This window comes from Coloeus monedula, assembly GCF_965178545.1.
Source record: "Coloeus monedula genome assembly, chromosome: 3".
In the NCBI taxonomy this organism is placed as follows: Eukaryota; Metazoa; Chordata; class Aves; order Passeriformes; family Corvidae; genus Coloeus; species Coloeus monedula.
In genome coordinates this window covers 61530703-61555137 of record NC_138783.1, presented here as the reverse complement: position 1 = coordinate 61555137, position 24435 = coordinate 61530703, and the positions used below count along the sequence as shown (strand labels likewise).

At 35.1% G+C, this 24435-nt stretch overlaps 1 protein-coding gene across 1 annotated transcript in view; it reads left to right on the top strand.

Annotated features, from left to right (window-relative positions):
• Positions 1-24435, top strand: part of DIAPH3 (diaphanous related formin 3) — a gene marked incomplete at both ends in the record, with an annotated part of 206543 nt that overhangs the window by 88646 nt on the left and 93462 nt on the right. The window contains 3 exons of the mRNA XM_082279267.1: positions 4745-4846; positions 15509-15748; positions 18403-18532. Of these exons, the coding sequence (XP_082135393.1) occupies positions 4745-4846; positions 15509-15748; positions 18403-18532 (472 nt within the window). The remainder of the gene's footprint in view (positions 1-4744; positions 4847-15508; positions 15749-18402; positions 18533-24435) is intronic.

The window sequence follows — 24435 nt, the reverse complement described above, 5'->3', positions numbered from 1 at the left end:
ATGGAGTGGTGGCGTTTATTTTTTCAAGTCACCATTGCACACGATGGGGCCCTGCTCTCCTGAAGATGGCAGAAAATACCTCCCTGTCCATGGGAACCAGTGAATTAATTCCTTGCTTTGCTTTGCTTGTGTGCATGGTTTTATCTCATCCCATGAGTTTTCTGGCTTTTACTCTTCCAATCTCTTCCTGATCCCACTGTGGGGAGAGTGAGCAAGTGCCTGCTTGGGACTTAGTTGCTGGATGGGATTAAACTATGACACAGCTGAATTTATATTCTCAATTTTCCATATTGTCCACACCTAAATAGAGACTTCTTCTTGGGTGCGTATGATGTTTTGTTTCTTCCCTACTTACCAATTTCTCCTTTGCCTTGTTTTTACCTCTGTCTTATCTGCACAAATCTCTGTTTTGTTTGTTTAGTTTGGGTGGGGTTTTTTTTTGTTAGAGCCATAGCAATCCAATATCTTGCCCTAGGGCATTTACAGCATTCACCGCTTCTCTTCCTTGGAATTTATTTAGGTAGTGTCTTCCCTTTCAATATCGTGTTTTTAAAACACAAAGCTAGTATGACTCTTACGTGGAGCCAAAAGAAAATGGAAGTTCTTCTATATACAGTGATATTCTAGGGTTGAAAAGCTGAAGATTTAATGAAGTAAATACAAATGAATCATTTTAGAGACATGGAAAAAATAATTTGGAAGGGGTGTCTTGAAGCCATTTGAGCCAAGGCTCTGCTCGAAGCCAGGTCAACTAGAAAGTTTGATCAGGGCCTTTTCCATCAAGTTTTTAGTATCTCCAAGGCTGGAGACCCCATAGGCTTTCTGGACACCTTTTCCAGTATGGAACACGTGTGGTGGAAAATGTTTCTTTGTTTATCTAACTGGAATCTTTATTGTTATAACTTGTGACCTTGGTCTTCTATTGCACAGCTCCAAGAGGAACTTAATTGCGCCTTCTTTGTACCCTCTGTTGGGTATCTGCACACATTTAAGTGCCTGTGAGGCTTGCTTTCCTGGAGTTCCACAAACTGACTTCTTTCAGTCTGTCCTTGCCTGTCATGTGCCATATTCCTGAGTCATCTTGATGGGCATCAGTAAATTTTAAAAGATCTGTCTTTGAAATAATTATCTGTCTTTTGAACATGACTCTGGCATACTGTGATCAACTTCGAATTATTGCTGTTGTGGCTCATAATGTCAAAACATAATATATTCAATAATTGATAATTACTATCTATCTACTGGTAATGTGGTGGAAGTTTTAGATTGCTAATCTCTTCAGCATACTTAAAAGTGTGTTACAGACTTGGGTACCAGTCCCTATTGAAACATGAAAGAAAGTTGAAGGTAGATTGGTTTTTTAGAAACATACTCTTTTTGCTGGAATGTTGATTAGTTGTAACAAATACAGGTATTAGGATCATAAAATTAGGTTTACATTAAGGCTTACTGAAATTCAGATGTGGCTTGTACTGCAACACATAGCAGCTCGTATTCAGAGGTCAGAACAAGTCAAATCTGTATTTGTATGGTTTCCCTACAAAATAAATTTCCACCATATCGGAATGTCAAAACAACATCCTACTGAGGACGCTGTGCAATGCTAAGCATGCCCTTTTTCTTCCTGCATGCAGTTTTGCCCTCTCCTTGTCACTTGGATTTCAAAGATAATCTCTCTTCAGCTATTTGGAGTTCACTATCCCTTCTTCATTGAAGAATGAGATGTTTCTCTTGAATATTTGAAGGAGCAAGCATGAACCATCATCTCCAGTGACAGTATATATAGTCATTGTATAATTCTCATTCTTTTGTTCAATGATGCAGTTAATATTGGCACTGAAACTATTACTTTAAGGTTATTAGGATGAACATAGTTTACACTTCTAAATTGTTTTTTTTTAGTCTAGTTTGCACTTAGATCACTTTTTCAAGGTTTTCTTCATGCTCAAGAGCAGCATGATGTGTATCTTTATTTTATTTGGTATAATAGTAGAAATTCTCTACGGTAGCATGAAAAACTGAGGGATGGAATATGCTCTGCTGTTATGTTCAGCTTGAACTCTCAGTCCATGCTTGCTCTGAGACTCTCTCATGCTATTTGATCTGTTTTCAATGGTTAAAATTTATCTTGTTAGAAAAATTAGGTCCTCAACAATAATAGGAAGCAACCTGTATAAATAAATACTATGCATCAAGATTATGAAAAACTGTCATTTTGATAATTTTTGTGTGTATTATTTAAAGAAGGCAAAACTTATTTTTGCATTTAGGCTCCAGGGGAAAAAAATCATCAAACCATTAATGGGTAGTTAATTAATGATAGTTAATTAACTTCTATGTGAAGTTGCAGTAAGCTGAGAAAATTTATTTTCATGGATAATTTTTTTTGTTTTTCTATCATTATTTTTAATTTCTTCTGTGGACAGTTGTTTTCATTATAATTGTATATGCCTTGGGATAAAGAATGCCTAATTTTCCATATATTTAAAACATCTAACACACCCTAGCCCACTGGAGCTATGCAGTAACAATATAATAGGAGATAACTTTTTGACACTCCGCTGATAATCTTTCGGCTCTATTAACTGGTATTAGCAGTAAAGTATGTTGAAAGTCAGTGTATCCAGTAACCTCCCTGTGTAGGTGGCATCAAAATTGAGTCCAAAGTGATTTTGACAGTGGTTGAGCCCTTTTGTGTTTGCTTTTGGAGGGGAGTGAACAATTTTATTAAGGAAAGGGTAAGAGAAGTTGAAGAGCCAAAAGTGAGAAATTATATCCTGCAAGTGTACAGTAATGTTAGCAGCTGCTGTGATTGTGTAAAAGTCAGTGGAAGGGAATGCAAATGATCATACTCACAATATCCTGTACGAGCACAGTCATATAAATCACTCAGGAATATAGACAGCATTTTTTTGCCAAGTGATTAATCACTTGAAGACCTAAATCAGGTGGAAAACTCAGTAGAACTTAGGCTTCAAATTTAGTTTGAAAGTTTGGATGTAATAATATTTATCAAATGATTTCATCCAAGTTGCTAGTTTCTGGGTAAAACAACCCTATAATAACTGAAAAGGGACTGAGTTCAAACTTGAAAATGGACTTAAGACACTCATCTTTCTTTGAAAGTGGTAGAACCATGTGCCTTGTTGCTTCAAAAAGTTGGTATCTGCCTGCATATATACTTAGGTTACTAAGTAAGTATCCAGCTGTCCGTCTCTATTTCTACCTTCGAAATATTTTTCAAGTATGCATTATGGCCATGCTATGATAATATGTTCTGTGTATTTCATCATTCTGAGAAGACAGAAAGCATATATAGGTTTGCAACCATATGGCTATTTTTCTTCTTTCATATAAGTTACCTTAGACAGTATGGTACTTCTTTCTGGGAATTTCTTGCTTTCAAGCAGGTTTTCTTGTTTAACTGTAAGTGTTGTTCAGTGTGTCCTAATATCACTCTTTCTGAAGCTGGAAATTTGTCCTTAATCCAACTCTTGTTATGATTAAGAAATAAAATGTATTTTCTCTCCATCTGTCTCCATCCCCTCCCCCCACTCTGCTTCATTTAGAAATTAAATGTAGTGCTGAAAAATGTAAAACCTCCAAAAGTCATGTTGTAATCCCAAAACTCATTGACTAATTACTGAAATGTTTCCTGTAACTTAGTAAAAATTCTTTCTTCTGCTTATTCTCTGTTTGATATTCAAAATGTGTTTCATCTGTAGCTGTTCAGAAGCTTTATTTGAACACCATAAAAGCTGCTTTGGTATCAGCTGCTCCTTCAGTTTTGGTTGCTTTTTTTCTTATTTTCTGATGCTCAATATTGAAAATATTCACCCAATGCTTGACTGTTTTTGTTTTTTGAAAGTTTTGTGGACAGTTTCTCTACATAGGAAAACTATTTCCGCATCAAACAATAACATTTTAGTTTTAGTAAAGATTAAGGAATCGTATTATATTTAGAGCTGTTTATGAGAGTGTTGCATATCAAAAAAAGAAATAGGTGTGTTACGTTTTTAATTTAAAATGTATCTTTTCACACTTTGTACCCTTTCATTTTTGCTCAGTGTTACTGATTTAGTGCCGGACAGCTTCATCCATAATTAATAAATTTAGTCTTTTTTACAAAACTATTTTCCAAATGTAATAGTGGTAAGGATACATATGACTGCTGTTCTGCTAAAAACCAGAAAAATATGTGTCCAACCACCCCATATGGACTTCTGAATTCAGCTGAAGCTGAATCTCACTTCTGATTTACTACTTCTAGCAAGTTTTCAGGCTAAATATTAGTGTAAGTAAGTAAGTAAGTAAGTGTAATGGGTTTAAACTTCTGTTTTGAAATGCTAGAAAATAAATTACTCTTTTCAAAATACTTTTCATCTAGCATTAGTAATTCTTGCCATCCTTTGGATGGTTATGTTACACTTGAAATTCTTGTTCTGTTTGCTTTGAAGTGTTCTGTTTGCAGAACAAGTGCCTATCAAGCATATTTTCTTTAAAAAAAGTTTAAAAAAAAGACTACAAGAAGTGTCTGTAGAATCAGTATCAGGTGCTGGCAGTATTGTATCACTTACCTTTTACACTCAGTTACTTTGTGTGTTGCTATGTACATTCTGGTGTCTTCAGGGAAGAGTTGTCTTAGGAGTGTATGGTAATGATGCACATGTAAACTCATTTGTTTACAGTAATACAGGCAACACAGAATCTGAGATTTTTAAGGCTATTTTGTTTTTCTTTATAGAATTTAATAAAACACCTCCCTGAACAAGAACAATTGAATGCATTGTCCAAGTTCAAGAATGAGTATAACAATTTGTCTGAGCCAGAGCAGTTTGGAGTTGTGGTGAGTTCTGTTTTATTATCACCTTTTGTTTTGGTCCTTTCTTGAAATACAGTTTTAATACAATGTTATAGAAAAAAATAGACAGTTGCTTCTTCCTAAAAGTGAAGGGGTTCCAGGCTGGGAGAAAAGTGCAAGTGCTGCCTTTCAATTGGACTTTTATTGAACATATCCATGCATGTGGAAGGCCTGATTATTGAAATATTGCTGCTGGAATGATTTTGAATTCTCTTTGTTTAAAAAAGTAATTTACTTTTGCAAAAGAAACCAAGCCAGAACCATAAAAACTTTGGTGTTATCTGTAGCAAAGTTTCACTGCGAGATACAGAGCTATATTTGAATTTCCATAGCTAAAATAGTTTGGCCTTACTTTTGTTTGCATTAATAAATCTCAACTTTTTCACTGAAGTTTTCTACACTAATATTTTTTTTTTCTATTCTCATTCTGTAAATGACAAGAAAATAATGTCATAGCCATCATGTTAACATATTCTGCCTCCTGCCTCCTGTGTTTTATACCGTGTTCTGTCAAGAGTTACACATAATCACTTTTTCCCTTCCCACTGGGAAGATATGTTTGTAATACCTTCCAGGTGGAATTCACGAAGGAAGACTGGAAGTGAAAAAAGGAAAATGCTGATTCAGTGCTGGCAGTTGATGCTTTTTGTGGAAATACAGTTTGCATATAATTTCTGTATCACTCATAATTCATAATTGCTAATTACTTCATCCAGATAGAGTAATGCTATATAGTTTCCTGGTGCATATGTCTATACAATTCTTTGATTTTTCTTGTCCATTCCTGGAGGTTCAACCTAAGGTGGTTATTGCTAAGATTAGTCTATCTGAGGGAATTTCCCGTGAGGGAATAATACTTATTCAGTTGGATGGAACTGTCAGTTGATGAGAAGAGCTAGACCAGCAACAGTGTAGGTAGAGTTTTGTTGTGTGTAGCCCAACTTTTCTGACAAATTTGTCTTGAAAAGTTGAGGCAGTGTGATAACTCAGAAAAATAAAATAAATGGACAAAATAATAAGAGGTCTTATATCTCAAAAATTTGTGGAGCTTCTTTTCTGAAGGAACAACCATTTTTCCACTGGAAAGTGCAAGTCCATGCTTCTCCTGGTTCTCCATGCAAAACATTAAAAATCAAAGTCCACAAAAGACCAAGTCCCATCATTAAGCACAGTTTCTCTCACACCTGTCACACCTTCTATGCATGTAGTAGAGCAGTTCAGAGAACAAGCTACAATGGTAATTATAGGAAACAATTTTTATTTCTGTTCAAGGGGGAAAATTTTAACAAGTCACATTTTTTACTCTTTGAATATGGAATCCTATCCATTTGCTTTTCATCAAAGTTCTTCAAGCTCCATCTGGCTCTCTTGCACCTTTTATTTTATTGTTGGCAATAAGCAATATTGTGGAATGGGCTGAGAAATTCTACTCATTTCTTTAGAAGCCACTATTGCTGCTAATATGAATCTTCACATTATTGCTGGTTTTGTTGGTTTTGTTTATCTTTCCTTAAAAATGTTGGTTTATGCCTCATTTTTTGCTGTCTGTTTTAAAAGAGAAGAATCAAACTTAAATACGAAATACAAGACTTTGTCTTTTAGATGAGTAGTGTTTTATAGTTATGTTTTTTTCAGAGAATTAGGAAATTCCATGTTAATTTGCTCTAAAGTTGTGATTAAAGGAACAATTGAACTATTCGACTCCTAAGGAAGAACCTAAATAGTGAATAAATGGCTAATTACTACTTGTGTGATAAAATTTTTTTTAACATGGAAACCCATTATCTTTCAGGCTTTGAATTGAAAGTCAAGGTTTGATACTCTGAAAGAAACAGCAAGACACTTAGTGAAATACTGGCTTGCTGTGACTGTTACAGTATTGTATGTTTAAGCAAAGTTAATAAACTTTTGTTGTTGGCTTAAAGACATTGAGGGCATGACTCTAAACAGTTCAGGTTCTCTTCATGTGTGTGGCTTGTGGTTTTGGAGTTTTGTTTAGGTTTTTATCTTATGGTTGTGAGGATTTGTTTTCTTTGTATGACTCTATGAGTTGCTTTTGTGGTTTCTGCCTTCTCTTTTTTAAAGTTATTTATCATTTTTATATTTTCTGTTCATTCAGCAGTAAGTATAAAATAAATCCTTTATTGTCCTTATCTTTTCTTCCAGACTTTGAGTTTTCTTTAGATAAACGACTTCATTTTCCTTTAGGTTCTTTCTTTCACTTACTCCAGGCTGGTGTCTCAGAGCGCAGATATTATCACCTATTACTGTGGTGTTTGTTTTTTGTTTTAGGGTTGTGTGGTTTTTTGGGGGATCAGGGGGATGGGGGCAGAGAGGGGCTTGCACAGATTCATTAACTATTCTCTGAAAATTACATTAATTCTGTTCATCTTATTAAAAACTTAGCTTACTATTGTTAACTTGATGTTTTATTGAATGTTGTATTTTCTTGCTCAAATTCTTGATGAAGTATGCTTGTGCTTGGCAAAAAATAAATACTCAATTGCATTTTTTTTACCATAGTTGTTGTTTTATACTTGGTTTTACTTACTGCAATAAACTTCCTCTAAAAGTTTTTTAAAACTTCCTCAACCTTCCTATTAATTTCTTGGAGGTTTCATTGATTACCACATAATCACAGAATATTTTCAGTTGGAAGGGACCCACAAGGATCAAGTCCAGCTCCTAAGGGAATAGCCCATATAGGGATCGAACCCACAACCTTGTCATTACTTGCACCATGCTGAATCTTCCATAAAACTTGTTAATGATGAAGATTATCTTTGTGTTTAGAAATGATAGTCCTGTGACAGCACACCAGCAATGTGAAACCCACTGGAGATGGAATTTCATCTAGATGTTTACCTTGGTGACTGTTGACAGAAGGTTGTGTTTTGGTGGTTTTTACATTTTTTACCTGGTGCTTTCTTCAATGGACAGTATAAATATTATGTTGCTTTAGGACTTTCAGCAGTGTTGATTTGTTTTGTGGTTAGTTCTTTCCTACTAAGAAAAAGGTATTGTTTTAGAGACTATTTTTTCCTATTTTTTGGTGTAGTGTCTGTCATCATATCAAAGAAATATTTAAGGAGTAAATCATTTAGTAATGTTAACCTCATTTGTTTTCAGTGAAGTTGTTAAAATAAGTATTAGATTTATTGATCAATTTATTGATTTATTGAGTGCAGTAATCTGTTTAATGGATTTTCATTGAACTATTACCATACCACTGGTAAATATATTATTCATAAGGAAGTTGTATACAAACATCTTTCAGCTGTTCAGAACTTGAATGTTCTGAATTTTCATAGAATTCCATTCTATGATTTGATGTACACTTGTCAGTGCCTGTAATTCTTTGTGGTGTAAAAGGGTCCTGGACCGTATTAAATTTATTATATTGTTTGAAATCCATAAATGCAATTCCATTTAAGAAATTACAGTTTTGATGTTTTTTATAAACATTTCTGATGTAAAAAGTTTCTAATACTTGACAGGATTCTATTAGCAGACATTTGACCTCAGGTGTAGGCAAGTGTACTAGCATTCTGACATATGAGAATACTGTCTCAAGAGCCACATGTGATAGCTCCTGCTATATTTCTTCTCTTATAACCCAGGACATTTGGAAAGATGTTCCCATATTGTCTGGTCGTAAAAAAAAAGGAAACAGATTTTTCCTTGATCACTTACATTTGCTCAAAGATAAAATTGAGGGAATTACAAAATATTGTTTCAGAAATAATTAATGCTCAGACCTTGTGAAATTCACTGACAGCTAACCCAAATAGAATTTGGCGAGCAATCCTCATGTGGCTTCACAGCTTGTTCATTGATGGATGGGTTTTTAATGAGTTTGTACCAAAGGAAAAGATTTCACTAGAGTAAATTGAAGATTAGAGTGAGGCCTGATGAAGGCTAGTTTGTCTTAAATAATTCAGCAGACACTTAAATTGATCAATTCCATATTCAGCTAATAGTTTCACCTGTATGTTCTCACTGAGGATAACTCAAAATGTATTAATGTTTTTTCACTGTTTGGAAAATATCATACTATCACTGTTTCTGCAGAGGTATACTCTGCCTTTCATAATACTTGATGCTTGAACACAGCCATACCTAGTGACATTTCAGTCTGTTTAAAATTCTGAAGTGTTGAAGTGCATCTGGGCTGTGAGATATTTTGATTCTGTTAATTTCTATCTGCAAGCGTTATCTTCCGTGTCTTCTAGATGTCATGTGTATCTGCTGCTCTCCCTTGTCAGTGTTCTATATCAGTATTTCCAGCCTTTGCAGGAGTGTTGCCAAAGATTAACTTTCTATTATGTGCCATCTGTGAGAGTTAAAAAATCTTTATGACAAATTGCAGTCAAGTTACCTATGTTGTAGAAAAGGAGAACATTAACTCCTGTAATGTTGATGTATTTCAAACCTTGAACCTGGGTAAGGGTGGAGAACAAAGCTCCAGAAATACCTTCTGAAAGCGACCATCATGATCTGCACTGGTCTGACTATTTGCACTTGCCATTGGATTGGCTTATGTTACTTCCTTTCCGTCAGTGAAAGATTGTGGTGCCATATTATAGATGAATGCTTCTGCAAATGCTTCAGTACCAGCAGGTCTTACTCTTATCTCTGTTTAGTTCCAGTAAAACCATTTTGGGTAGTTAATCTAAAGAACAGTTTAAAAAATTTGTTTTACTGTTTCTGATGTTAATTCAGATGGCTAGAAGTGGGTGGTTGGTTGTTCTAGCACACACATAGGCTATCTCAGTTTTCTTCTTGGAAGATATCTCTACAGCTTCAGATCAGGAATGTTATTTGCCCGGAGGGTCCCCATCTTTTGCTTCCAGCCATTCACTTTGCACATTCTTGTAAATGTTTTGAGAGCCTGTCCTGAGTCTGATTTGATGTTTTTCTTCAGTAGTAATGTAAGCAACCCTCTAATGTTCATGTCATGCTTTACACATCATAAGGAAAACACTTCTGTTTTGAGTAAGGACCATGATCCTGCCATTTAAACTCAGCAACTTCAAGGGTTTCTTGGAATTCAGTCACCTAAATTGAGTGAGATATCCAATTAACTGGCTAGTGTAGGGCAGCTGTGCTGAAAGGACCTGGAGGCTGATCAGTACCTCTTAAATCCCTAGAGCTTGAAATTACTGTGCAGATATTTTACCTGTTGCAGCTTTAGACTTTAGAGCTCAATGGAGCTCCAAGTGCTTTAGGATTTGCTTTCCCTGTGATCATTTTGTAGAACTGAGGAACTTTCTCCAAGACATGCAAACTGTCTTCTGCAGCATTCACTTATGTAACATTTCATGTCAGACTGTTTTTGCCACAGATTAACTCTGGTTCCAAATAGACCAAATAACCATATGGACAAAAATTCCGCAGTCATTACTGACTTCGGTATTGACAGGACTACAGAAGCTCTACTGTGGAATGTTTTTTCCTTACCAGTTCTGTCATCATTCTAGACATGTATCTTCCTTCTTAGGAAATTAACTGGGACACTCCTTGTTGGGTCAGTAGAGAAGATGATAACAGATATAACTTGCTGGAGGTCTGAGCTTTGGGGTCATGTCTGTCACATCAAAGATGTCAGAATCAGCTGCTAGCTGCGTAACATCAAATTTCACTTTTATGTGGGAGTTGTTAATGGGGTTCAACCTGATGGGAAGTACTAAACTTGCTGTCATGGTTTTGAGACATTCTCATCCAGACCTTGATCATGTGTCTGTACCTTCATGACCTCTATTTTGGGATATTCCATATAGTAGACTTACTTTTCATTAGGAGATGGATTCCTGGTAGCAGCCAGACAGAAAATGAGGCATTTATTTTAAAGTTAGGCTTATCAGATTTTTCCATCTGTAATACAGTTACATCTGATTTACTTTTAGAAACTTTTCTCCATTTGGTTTGATATTATATTATTTGATTTTAAATTCCTCAATGACATATGCCCTTGACTTCTGGTGTTAATTTATTTATTTTTGCTACCTGTATGAATTAGAGGTTTTACAGAGGATTTTTACCTATATTAAACTCTTGGTTTCCCATGAGGAAAGCTTTTCAGTCTAGTAGCATCTGCTCCATATGTGTCTTTTAATGAAAATAGCCTTTCAGACATCTGCTAGGCCTGCTAAAAATAGAAGAATTTTGGAAATTTGGACCCTCCCCTTCTTGGAAGATTCCTTTTTAGGAAAATATCATTGTCCAGTTTCAACTTGGAAAAACAAAAAGTGTCTGCATTCCATACTGATCAAGTTGTCAGTACATCTAATTGTATTTTTTAGATAAGGCAAAAAACAAAAGACTACTTTCTTTTCATGGAACTTACCTTTCTGTGAATTTCAGCATGAAGACTGTAAGCTCAGCTTATTTTGACAGCTGTGTTGTAGCCCCCATTGGCAATTCTGAGATCTGCTCACTGACCTTGCTGGTCCATCTTTGTTGAACATAATGCAATTCAAAACGGTACCAGGGATTTTCTGCGCTGTGAATCAGTGCACTGTCATCCACATGACAAGAGAAGGCTGCCTGTGTGCAGCTAGGAGGTAATTGATTGGTGTTGTCCCTGTGTCACTTAAAATACACTGCCTTCTATTCTGACCTGCATATCCTTTAGGATATTGCAAATCTTGGATTTGCAAGAAACTTAGTCAGTAGTAGAAATTCAAGCTGTTTATAATTCAGGCTGGAGAACCAAAGTAACAGGCCATGCTCTCTATCACTGCTAATAAGGCTGAAAATTCATTAGTTCAATTATTTGCTTGTATATATATATATGTGTGTGTGTGCGTGTGTATATAACGACTTGATTTCTCTTAAGTAATTTTAATTTTGTGTTGGCAGTTCTTGCTTTTTCATCATTTCCTTGAGGAAAAAGAGTGTGTCAAAGGTGAAGATAGATGTACTATTTCCACATATCCATAAAAACATTTCAAGAAAAACACTGGTTTTTTATTGTGAATTGACCTCCCATACTGCAAAATAATGTTTGATCTTTCCAGAATGCTGCTGTTTTTCACTAAGATTTAGGCATGTTGGCTGTCCTTTTCAAATTGAGCAGGATGTTATTTTGTCTTCTTTAAACATGATAAAATGTCTGTTAAGGTATCAGTCCTTCCTTATTTGATTTCTTTTTCTGCTTTTCAAGTGCCTGGGTCTAAAGATAAGTGTCAGGAATTTCCCCTTTTTACCTCTGCACTCTTTAGAGTTCACTGATGCTGCAGTGGTGAAAGCCATACATTATCCACAGGGAATGGTGTTCCAGTTTGCTCTCTTTAGTCAGCTTTGCTGTAACAGTTATTTTACTTTTTGGATGGGAACATTTTCAGGTGGTCTGACAGCTTCAGCACTGTTGCTCCTTTTAAAGAAGGTATGAAACTGAAGTGCTTGCAGTGTTTTTCTCTATGAGCTTGTGACAGGAATGAATCCCCTTCAGTGATCAAAATGTAATGTCAGTGGAACTTCTGAGGTGCTTTCCGTTACTTGACATCAACAAAAAAGATAGTGAAGGTACACATATATCAGACTGCACATTCTTGTAGTTGCTTTGTGATTTATGCTGTATTTGAGAGAAAAACCTGTCTTTGCTGTTAGATGTGAGATCTGTGAGAGCCACTACCGAGTAGCTCAACTCATAAGTCAGTTCCCATTTGGACATGCTTGTAGTGAGACTCTTCTTGTGGACTATTACTTAAAAAGTAGAACAATTAATTACCTGTATGCTGAGTTCTCTGACATGTATAGCATGTATGGGTTTCTTCTTCAACTTCCCATTTTAGTTATTTGGATTGTTAGTTTTCAGAATTCCACTATCAAGACTGAAGTAAACTTATGTCCTTATTTGCTGATTATTAAAAAAATATAGGATGTTAACATAAGCTGGTCAGCATTGCAACACTTAAATTCTTAGCATCTGTTGTGGTAGGGTGTATGGATTTTACAGTTTGAATATAACTGTGGACTACATGTCACAAAGAAAGCCAGATATTACTAAGGGAACTCTATCTCTTCCCAATTATTGACTTAGCAAACAGGTAAAGAAATAATACCAACAACATGCATTGTGCATGGATTTCAGAGTATTTTGAACAACAACAACAATAATAATAGTAGTAGTAATAACAATAATAACAATCCCAGTGGCATTTCTGTTGTGTTTCTGATATGTGTTCCTGTTTCTAATTTTCTAGATTACATATATCTGCATTCATCCTTAAGAATTACATACTTACATACTGGGTGTCTTAATTTCTTATAGTTCAAGTGGTTCTGATGAAAACTGCCCCTTTTATGCAGATGTGCATGCTCATGTTTGTGCAGCTCATCTTTGTGGTCTAAAGTGCACATGTATTTCAGTTTCACGGATCTGGCTGTCTGAAAAGCCTAGAGTCCATAAATGATGCATCTTCTCGTGATTCTATAGTATCTTGAGTTTAGTACTATTTAAAATCAATGCAACTTACACTGCATTTTTAAAGTTTCTATGGTTTACTATTAATGATCATCTCTGTTGCACCCTGAGTAGGGTATTAAATATTAAAATTCTGGATAATTTTAATGGAGTGTTGTGATTTTTTTTTTTCTAGTCTAGTCTCAACTTTTTCCTGATTAACTTCAGGACACAACTTAAAATTAAAAACATTGTTCTCAAGATGCTGGGAAGTAGTAGTACATATACAAATTTAGTAAGATAATTGAGGAAGAGTTAATAGTGATTCTTCCTGATAGAGCTAGGAGAGTGAATTTGTAGCACTTGCTTCTACCCACTACCTTAACTTTCTTTTAAGTAGTTATTCTTAAATTAGGTATAAAGTCGTAAGAGTACTGTGTTAATTTCATGTGGAATTTAGGTATTTCTCTTTCTATTTTGCTGCGAGTTCAAATTCAAGTTCCATTATCATCTGTTCTTAAGTAAGAATTTTACCACACTTGTAGGATAAGAACAGAATATCTGCCTACAGTTGGTACTGAGCTAATAATGTTCAAATTGTACATTTTAAGTGTTTTACTTGAGCACCAGGCTGGAGGCAGTCTGTGGACTAAAGTGCAACAGCTGATTTTCAGCCTAGTTTAATCTGAAAGACATCCTGATTGTGTGCTCTGCTTTATGATGAAAACCAAAGTATGGTTAGTGGAAAGGATTTTGTATTTTATATCAAGATTTTTTACCTGATCTAAAATGCAAATGATATGTTGACTTCAATGAGACATCATTGAGTGGCTGCACAGCTATGCAGGCATTTCTGAAATGGCCTAGTAACATAAAATGTTAACTCTACCTGATTTTATTTTCTTCTACTGTCACAGTGAAACCAATAAAATAATTGTAAATTCCATCCTCTTCTGCTTCTATATCAAAGCCTTTGGATTAGACAGCCTTCAGTTTCACTTTACACTGAAAATGGATGGAGTGTCACCATTATCCTTTACACTGAGTCTCTTGGGATAATCAGTACCATATGACTTATGAACATTGCACTGTCAGAGGAATTTTCACATTGATAGACTAGGTCTGTGTTGAGAAGTAGTCTGTAAAACCTTAGGTATCACTGTGGTTTGGAGGGAGATATGTCCAATTTAAAGGCAAAAGTTTAAGGCCACTATATGAAGACTACTGCTTTGTAGAAGTGCCAATATAATTGCTTCTTTCTTGCATTGAGAAGTACTGATAGCTGGAATAATGTGTTCATTTTTAAGAAAGAAAAAACAAAAAACCAAAACTTAGTTTAAGATTTTGGGAATTGTCAAGGTATTACTGTCTTGAATCTGGCCTTGAGAAGGAAGAAGACAAGGATGAGGAAGGAGATCTTACGGAATTAATGAAATTGATGAGAAAACAGGGATAGGGAAAATAAGATAAGCAACTCATGGAATAATTTTTTAGTGTTTCTAGTGTGGATGTAGTAAACAATGTGCAAAGTATGTCTGGAGTGAGAATTCAGTGACCTAGTATATAAGAAGATCAAAATTTCTGTTGAAAATACATATCAGTAAACCATAGAAAAAGCCAGGTATTTTGTATATGATCTACAGAAGCTGTTTTCCTGGGAGCATTCAGCTGCACCTAATTAACTGTATTAGGTTAGTATACAGAAGTGTAGGCGGTATGAATACTGGTATATATTAGTGTATGCTATATTAAGTGTTTCATAGCTGAGATTTTTCAAAACTGTTATTTTCCTGCAAGTTTATAATAAGCTCTTATTGACGTCAGCTTTCAAATATTTGCACCAGAAAATGAGATTTGTCTTGTTTTGGTACTAGAGTTAGACAAAATTTGTGAACTACTTTCATTCCTTTGCAACTACTGGGTCATAAACTTGGATTAGTTTTATAGGATTTGGTATGTGAGTTGACAGATGTGATACATGATGACACTTTATCTTTTATTGCTTACACATACTAGTTATTTGGAAAGGATGGGGGCAGTTCCTATTAACCACAAGATGGGATTTCAGTTGCTTACCCAAGTGTCCCTCATTCATTCATTCATTTGCTATCAGTTATAGCAGATATATTGCTTCTTCAAGCCTGTCACACCAATAAATCATTTCAGAGCATATGCATTTGTACAGTGCCGAAGTGTACTATGAATTTTAAAGGAAATCTTCTATTTTTCTTTTCAATCAGATGAGCAACGTGAAGAGACTACGGCCACGGCTCAGTGCTATTCTTTTTAAGATTCAGTTTGAGGAGCAGGTGAACAACATCAAACCTGACATCATGGCTGTCAGTGCTGCCTGTGAAGAGATAAAGAAGAGTAAAAGCTTTAGCAAGCTGCTGGAACTAGTATTGTTAATGGGAAACTACATGAATGCAGGTTCTCGGAATGCACAGACCTTTGGATATAATCTCAGCTCGCTATGTAAAGTGAGTTTTGAAATGTCCATGTTGAGTATTACACGTTTTGGTTTTTTTTTTTAAATTTTGCTACTTTAATACTCTGGTTTTGATGTTTTTCCTGAAGTTAATTATTTGCTTACTATTTTTTTTCCTTATTATTAGCATTAGTTGATAGTTTGAACAGTACAGCTAATCCATGAATAGTCATCTTGAGACTGTCTTGCATTTAATCACTTTTAAGTGATTCTATTTTGAGGGAATAATAAAAAACCCAAACTAAATAAGGTTATGTAAGGACCTTATCACTGTGATCATAGTAGTTTTGTAATTTTAACATGTCTGAGCACTTCTAAGACATCTATCACATTTTAGTATGTTTTAATACAGTTATGTTTTCTTTTTTACGTGAATTTGCTCCTTACGTGATTCTCTTCTTATGTTGCTGAGTTTCATCAGTTTCTTACTTCTTCTAATTTTTCTTACATTTTCATTCTTTCAACTTTTATATAAGGTATATACTAGAAGGTGTCTATACTTTCCTGAGTGTTAATTTATAATTCATTCTAATGCTAATTACCTTTCCCATATTTACTGTTGTTATTTTTTTTCCTGTGCTCTCTGGGAGTTTACTGCAAAATCTTCAGAGTTCACATACAGTTCTTACAAGCAAGGAGTTATTTGAAACTTTGTGTGTAGTCTTTGTCTTTCTGTTTCTTTATCTTTTTGTACAAGAGAAAATACAGTTTGTTAACTTCTACATTCATGAAACTAATCACTGTTACTCTGCTATATTTCAGAAGAATTCTTTCACTGTGGTTTTTGAGTGTTGAATGTGATACCTGTGACATAAATACTTAACCTAGTTTAAAGTAAACATTAAATATGAGTCATCCACCTAGAGTTAATACATTGTAGATGAAGTGACTGAGTTAGAGATACAACTTGTTGAGAAACATATTCAGAAGGAAGATACTAAAGGTTCTTACTCCAATTAGGTGCATTTACTTAAGTATGGTTTTACAAGAATCTGTCCTAGGTGTGGTTGTATTCTCTGTATTTTTAATGTACAGGACAAAAAATATATTTATGAAAACAATGTGAAGGTAATTGATATAAGCACTTTGCAGAGCAGGAACAAAAGTCAGAATTTATCTTGGAGACATAATTTATTAAGATCTAGAATGTGAAGATTTTGAAGATAGCCATGGAGTACTAGAAAAAGGAGAGAGGACTGATGTGTATAGATAATGAAAGTATGGAATGAATGACTGTAATAGTTCTTCTACACCAAAGAGCAGCCATGAGTATTCTCAGAAGAGGGATACGATATTGATATGTTAATACTCAATCATTCATTAAATACTGAAGTATTAAAATTATATGCATGTTTATAACACAGGTTCATATTTATAGCTAATTTCTGTTATATATCACAGAGTATCACATATGTCACAGTGTCACATTGTAGAAATTTTTTGTGGTGTTATTGAGACATCTTTCACTGAGATTCCCAATACAGTGGAAGTAACATATTTTATAACATTGCATACAGTAAGGATCCTGGAATACATTTTTGGGTTTTGATATATATATGTGTTCTGTTTTCTGTTTATTTGGAAAACTGTGTTTCATATTATTATTAATCCATTTGGCTGAAGGAAAACATGCACGTTCTGGAAGAGTATATTTCATCATAGTAGAATTTTGAGCTATAAAAACAAACCAGACTTTTTACAGTTAATTATGACATATCAATACTGTGTTAAGGACTTTGTGCCTTGATATTCGGATGTAGAGAAGTCTATGTGCAATTGTGGCACCCCTTTTTGTACTCATGCTTACTTTGTGCCTACATGCTTGTATACTTTTCCTGCTAAGTTTTTTATGTAGAAATAGTTCTTAAGTAGTGAAGAATGTGATAGTTTCATACATGATGTCATTTTCTATTTATAAGAATCTCTTTGATTTAAAACAACGTCTCAGTTGGAAGACTACAGCAGAAGTGTTTGTCAGTTGTCAATTGTTAGCGTTTTTGCATGAGTAGCTGCAAGTTTTAAAGTGGCCAGGCTTGAAAATAATTTTATATCTATAAAGAGTCCAGAAAGAAAAGTTTATGCTTAAGAATTATTGAAGTTAACTTTTTTTAAACAATGAGACCTATGAACTCTTATTTACTGTGTTAAGAATTGATAACTAGAAGAAGAACTTGTATGCATTGAGGTTGTATAGCTGCCACTATGTAAATATTTTTAGGCTAGAGTTGATTTCATACATAAGGAAGGAAATCATGTAATGCAGTGGATATGTGCATTATATATAGTCAGATTTTGCTGATCAACTTTGATTTTTATTTTTATACTTTCATGTGCTTATTCACAGTTTTGCAAATATTGCTGTATTGTTAAAATAATTACATTTTTGAAAGAAATACGTGTACTGTTTTTGAATACTGACCGCAAATATTGCGTAGATAATAAATATTTAGTGTGATCTTTCTAGGGATTTTTAGCAAGGGGAGAAATTAAGCAGGCCATTGCTGTCTTGAAAAAAAATGTACTACTCTAACAGTTTGTTCTTTCCTTTCCTGGATGAATAATTGCTAATATTTATTAATTATTAAAATGGTCAGAAATAAAGTTTTTCTCAGTGTTTTTACATTTCTTTTTCTTTTTCCTGCCCAGTTGAAGGACACAAAATCAGCAGACCAGAAAACAACATTGCTCCATTTTCTCGTAGAAGTGTGTGAAGAAAGCTATCAGGATGTCCTGAATTTTGTTGAGGATTTTCAGCATTTAGACAAAGCTAGTAAAGGTTTGTGTGACTAACTCAAGTTTTGATTTTGACACATTACAGTGTCTTGTGTGTGAGATGATGCTTATCTTTTTACTAGCAATATTTAAAAATTAGATATTAATAGTCAATATCACAAATCAGTAATTTGAGCTGCTGTGAATGGTCTTGAACCATACTTATTGTTTGGTCCTCTAACATTTACTACAGGACTTCCCATTACCTTTTTTCTGACATATCTTCTAGAACCATTTTCCAAGTTGAATTTCTTTTAAGAGTTCTTTTCTGTTAATAGATCTTAATTCCAATTTTCAATCTTTTGTATGGTAAATGTATCACTCACTGTCTTCTAATTCAGACATGCAGGAAGGCTGTCATGGCATCACTTAATTTTATTTTATTTTTTTCAAAACATAGAATAGTTTTATCTTCCCTACATGTATGTTTTTCATGCAACAGTAGCATTTGAAGTCTGGAAAAATTCGTACTGTTTCATCATGCAATACAGAATATGGGAAATCTTTGTATGAACAGCAGCGGAGTTTTTTGCAATTAATTTCTTAATTAAAAGTGCCTTTTCCATATTTTATCAGTTTAAGTAATTTAAACAGACTAAGCATGAAGGTAGAAATTGATGCTACCTCAGCACTGTCCTACTCTTGAAGGAAAAAAATGATTGGATGGTCTGTTTCAGTTAAAATTTTTTTAGTTTATGTCAGTTCGGAAATTATCACAGTTTATCTATATTGCTTTGTAGAGTGTCACTCTCATGCCTCAGTCAGTCTCCCTGCCACAAATTACAGCTTTGCAAAACCTGCCTCTGATAGAGAACTTGAGATAGTGGTTCCTTACACAGAGTTCACTTTCTGGTTCATAAAGTTTCCAAGTTTACTTGATGCATTATAACCTGTAAAATTTAAATTATTTTTAAATAGCTGTCAAATGCTTCAAACCCTTCACCTACCTGTTTGTACTGGTAATAGAAACAGTTTCTGCTGTGTATAAATTTAGTGTGTTTGGCATTATTTTCACTGTTAACTGGTCACTGTTTTTTTTTCATTACTAATATATTCTTGTCTGTATTGTGGTTGAATTTTTTATATCCTTATTAGAAGGCATTATTTTCAGTGTAGACAGTCTTCTTGTCTGACAGTGCTGACTATTTTCTGGAAGAATTCTGAGACCTAAATCAATGACCATTCAAAGAGTAGCCAGTAAAATTATCAGCTAGCCCAGGCTTTCTGTTCTGTTTTAGGCATCTGCTAATGACTAGTTGAGTCTTTGATCTCAGTATGAGGTAGGATGGAAATAAATGATCATGTTTTCAAGTTTATATATTGAATTTACTACAGTGTATTATGAGATGCATTTTGCATTTCAGTTTTACCATATGAAAAAGACAAAGGCTTAGAATAACTTAACGGAGTAGTGTACCAGTGTGTTTGTTTACACTTGTTTCCCTACCTGCAAAACTCCACTCTGTTTTTGAACCTTTTAGTACTCCTGCAAAAGTACATTTCTATGAAGCAAGTTGATTTAATATGCACTGACTTTTGTACAGTAAATTTTTAATGAAGTGGCTGTTTTTGCTTGGGCTTACCAAAAGGTCAGTTAAAAAGAAAGTCTGTGAATCTCTTCAGTCACATCCACCATAATGGTCTCATGTAACTGATAGGCTGATGAAGTCTGACAAGTTGACTAAGAGAGCTGGGAAATCATAGCAGATACTACAAGCAATCATTATGACTACTAGGAGCTGAGACAGAGGAGAAGTCATCAAAAATCTTCTATGTAGTCAAATATGTGTATTCCAGAAAAAAATACTTGTTTTAGAACAGAACTTTGATACTAAGGGCTTAGAGCATTTCCTCCATCCCAAGATACTGTAAATTAGGGTTTAGCAGAAATAATCCATCCTGATTTGCATTTCAGGGAGGCAGTTTACACTTCTAGTGAATCTGGAAAACCGCTGGATCCAAATGTTAATCTAAGGGTTACAGGCTGCTGATAGCACAGAAGGGAGGAAGTCAGCCTGGGTTTCTCCTGTCATCCAGTAGAAAGGTTCTATTCACATATATGCTGATTTGTTCCTCAAAGTTGTTGGGTGAGGAGACAACATCGCTCTTTTCTGCTTTTGTATCATGTTAATATAATGTTCAATTTTTCCCTGAACCACAGAGGTTGTATTTTGGTCCAGTACTTGATTTTAAATCCTTTTCTCTAGCTTTTGTCCTGGCAAAGGTTAGGGCTTTGTACAGGTGGTGGAATTAAATTCCCTGCATGGTTTTACTGAACTTTGTTTTCTGAAGTAATTTTTTAAAGTAATTCCCAAGAATAAATCAATGAAGTTGGATAAGAATATTTTATTCTCCTATACCTTTCTTGCAAGCTAGTTTTTATTGAACTGGTTTTATTAGCTGTCTGCATATCCATGTCTTCAGATTCAATAATTTCACATTTTATATCTGGCATGAAAGTATTATTTGCAGGTGTCCTTTAAATTATAAATCAAAATTAATGTGGTAGAAAGATGTGTAAATGCCATTTGAACAATATTAACAGAGAACTTGAACATACATATTTACACATAAAAAATGGAACTATGCCGTTTTGGCTTGATCACCTTCAAGTAATTGTTCAGTCTTCTACAGGTTTCTCAAAACAAGCTACTTAAAGGATGCTTTTTTTTTTTAGAATTTTTCCTTGACATGACTGTCCTTGTATCACCCAGCCCATTTGTAGCATGCCTTGTATCTTTTTTTGTTTTGTACTTGCTCATTCTTAAAACTTCTCTTTCAAGTTATTTCTTATGCAAAATGGTGAGCATTAGAACATTGCAACATTCAGCAACTCATTTTCATTTTATCCTTTTCAGACGAAACATTCTTGCTTCTTTCATTTCATTAAGTATTGTCCAGTGATCGTACAGTAAGCTGTTAAAATAGCTTGTAAGACTTCAAGAGCAGCGACAAGTGACTGCGCCAAGTTAATGGTGAAGCTAACATATTTTCTAGTATTTTATAAATTATTAAATATTCACAGTATGTAAAAAAAGAGTATTTTTTAAAATTTTACTTTGAGAGGCAAACAGTAAGGGACATGTGACCTGTGCAATTGAAGTTTGCTTCAGGGTATTTAAGATATTTCATTTGTGGGGTGTTTTTTTCAATTGTGTGCTGAAGTTTTAGTTTTTACTTTTGTAATACTAGAAGTAGATTTAATTCACTGTTACAGTACATGAATTAAAGATACCTTTTTACTTTGAAGTATAACAAATCCTGTTTTCTAAGTGCTCTTAGATCAGCAGGAGGAACTTTCCTTGCAGCTAATGAGCTTACAGATATGACAGTTCCTGAAGATTTATATAATTAAAGCTGTCTTTTCTTTCAAACATAATCACTTTCCTGCTTTTCTGTTAGTATTCCAGACAAGAAATATTTTGGTAATTCAGTACAATTTACTAATTTCTTATTTTATGGTATTGTAAAGATTTATATTGCATTTATCCAGGCTGCTGTTTTACTTGATTGACTCTAATTTACAAAGACCTTACAGGTAATAGAGTTTTTCATATTGTAATAACACTATAAAGCTGCAGATTTTCCTTTCTCTAAAAGACATTAACCCATCACAGCTTTACAACTAACGTATTCATTTTCTCTTTTTTGAAACTTTTTAGTTTTTTTCCATAGATAATTAATTTCACTTCAAAATAAAAAAAGCTAGGAACCAAATTGAAAATGTGAAGTTTAAACTATATTAATGAAAAATAGGACACCTCCACCTAAAACACTTAAAATCATTAGGACAGCATGAGAGACAAATATTAATATATACGCTGTAAGCATTCTGTATGTCATAAGGAAAGGGGTTTTTTTCTTATTAGAGAGTTTCTAAGTCAGTGGCAAATTTCTCAGTACTATTAAATAATATATTTATGCTATACGTTGCTTGGGTTTTTGTTTTGATTTGGGTCACAAATTCACAGGCTCTTATTTTCAGGCTGTCAGGATTGTTGTTTTTGTTTGGGTTGCTTTTTCTATGCTTTCAGAAAGCATTGCACACTTCATGAGTTACTCCATACTCTTATAGTCTATCAGCACCAAAATCAATAGATGGTTTCACTATCTTGCAGATGACACAGATTTCTCAGTTCCTATAGCAGACTTACAGTGTGAAATAGACTCAGTGCAGAAGCTGAAAGCAGGGTTTGAGAGAACAAAGAAGCACCCTCTGTAAAAGACTGGGCTCACAACCATTTAAGGAACCTTGAAGATGCGTAAGTCCATGGGACCTGATGAGGTACTTGCATGGGTCCTGAGGGAACTGGCCAAGGAAGTGGGTAAGCCACTGTCCATCATATTTCAGAATTCATGGCAGTCTGGAGATGTTCCCACTGATTGGAAAAGAGGAAATATGACCTTCATATTTAGAAAGGCAAATAAGGAAGACCCAGGGAACTACAATCTGTTGACTCTCGCCTGAGTGCCTGGCAGAATAATGGAGCTGATCCATCTGGAAACTAGGCTAAAGGACATGGAAAATAATGAAGTGTTTGGTGACAAACAACATGGCTTCACTAAAAGCAAATCATGTCTGAAAAATTTGGTGGCCACCTATGATGGAGGTTACAGCAGTGGTGGATGAGGGAAGGATGAAAGATGTCATCTATGTGGTCTTTTCAAAGCATTTGACTGCTGTCCTGCACAACATCCTTATCTGGAGTGGAAAGACCTGGATTTCATAGATAGACCAGTCAGTGGATAGAAAATTGGCTCAATGGTCACACTGAGAGAGATGCAGTCCATGGCTCAAGATCCGTGTGGAGACCAGTGAGTGATGACTGGTGTTCCTCAGGAACTGGTATTGGGACTGGCGCTATTTAACATCTTTGTCAGTGACATGCACAGTGGGATCAAGTGCACCCTCAGCAACTTTGCCAGCAACATTAAGCTCTGTGATGCAATTTACCGTGGAGGGAAGGGATACTATCCAGAGGAACCTGGACAAGCTTGGGAGGTGGGCCTTTTGAAGTTCAACAAGGCCAAGTACAAGGTCCTGAACCTGGGTCAGGGTAATCCCAACCACAAGGTGTAAGCTGAGCTGCATCAAAAGAGGTGTGGTGGGCAGGTCAAGGGAGGTGGTTCTGCCATTCTACTCTGCTCTTGTGAGACCCCACCTGGAATTCTGTGTCCAGCTCTGGGGCCTCCAACATAAGAACATGGACCTGTTGGAATGAGTCCAGAGGTGGACCATGACGATCATCAGAGGGCTGGAGTACCTCTCTTTGTGAAGACAGGCTGAGGGTTGGGGATGTTCAGCCTGGAGGAGAGAAGGTTCCAGAGAGACTTTTATTGCACCTTTCTCTACCTAAAGAGATCTCCAGCAAGAGAGTTGGAGAGGGAGTTTTGACAAGTGCCTGTAGTGACAGGACAAGGAGGAATGGCCTTAAGCTGAAAGGGGGCAGAGAGGTTGTGGACTCCCCATTCCCAGAGGTGTTAAAGATCAGGCTGGATGGAGCTTTGAGCAACCTGATCTAGTGGAAGGTGTCCCTGCCCATGGCAGGGGTGTTGAAACTAGAAGATCTAAAGTCCTTTCAAAGCCATACTATTCTGTGATTCTATGGAATCGTAGCCCATTCAGAAATCTACCTCAAAAAATGTTTGAAGCTAATAGGGAAACAGTTTTATCTTACGTTTTTTTTGTTTGTTTGAGAATTCCTTTTTTAAAATGCAAAGTTAATTTCCCTTTTTTTAATGTTTTGTATGGGATTTCTCTACCTCAGATGATAGTTTTCAAGAATGATGGCTATAAATTATAATCAGGAGTCTTGGTACCAAACCAGAAGTCCATTTTGAGAAGTCCGCTGACTGGAAAATCACTTTATTCCTTGCAGCTTTGAGAACTTTTAGTTTCTTGTTCTC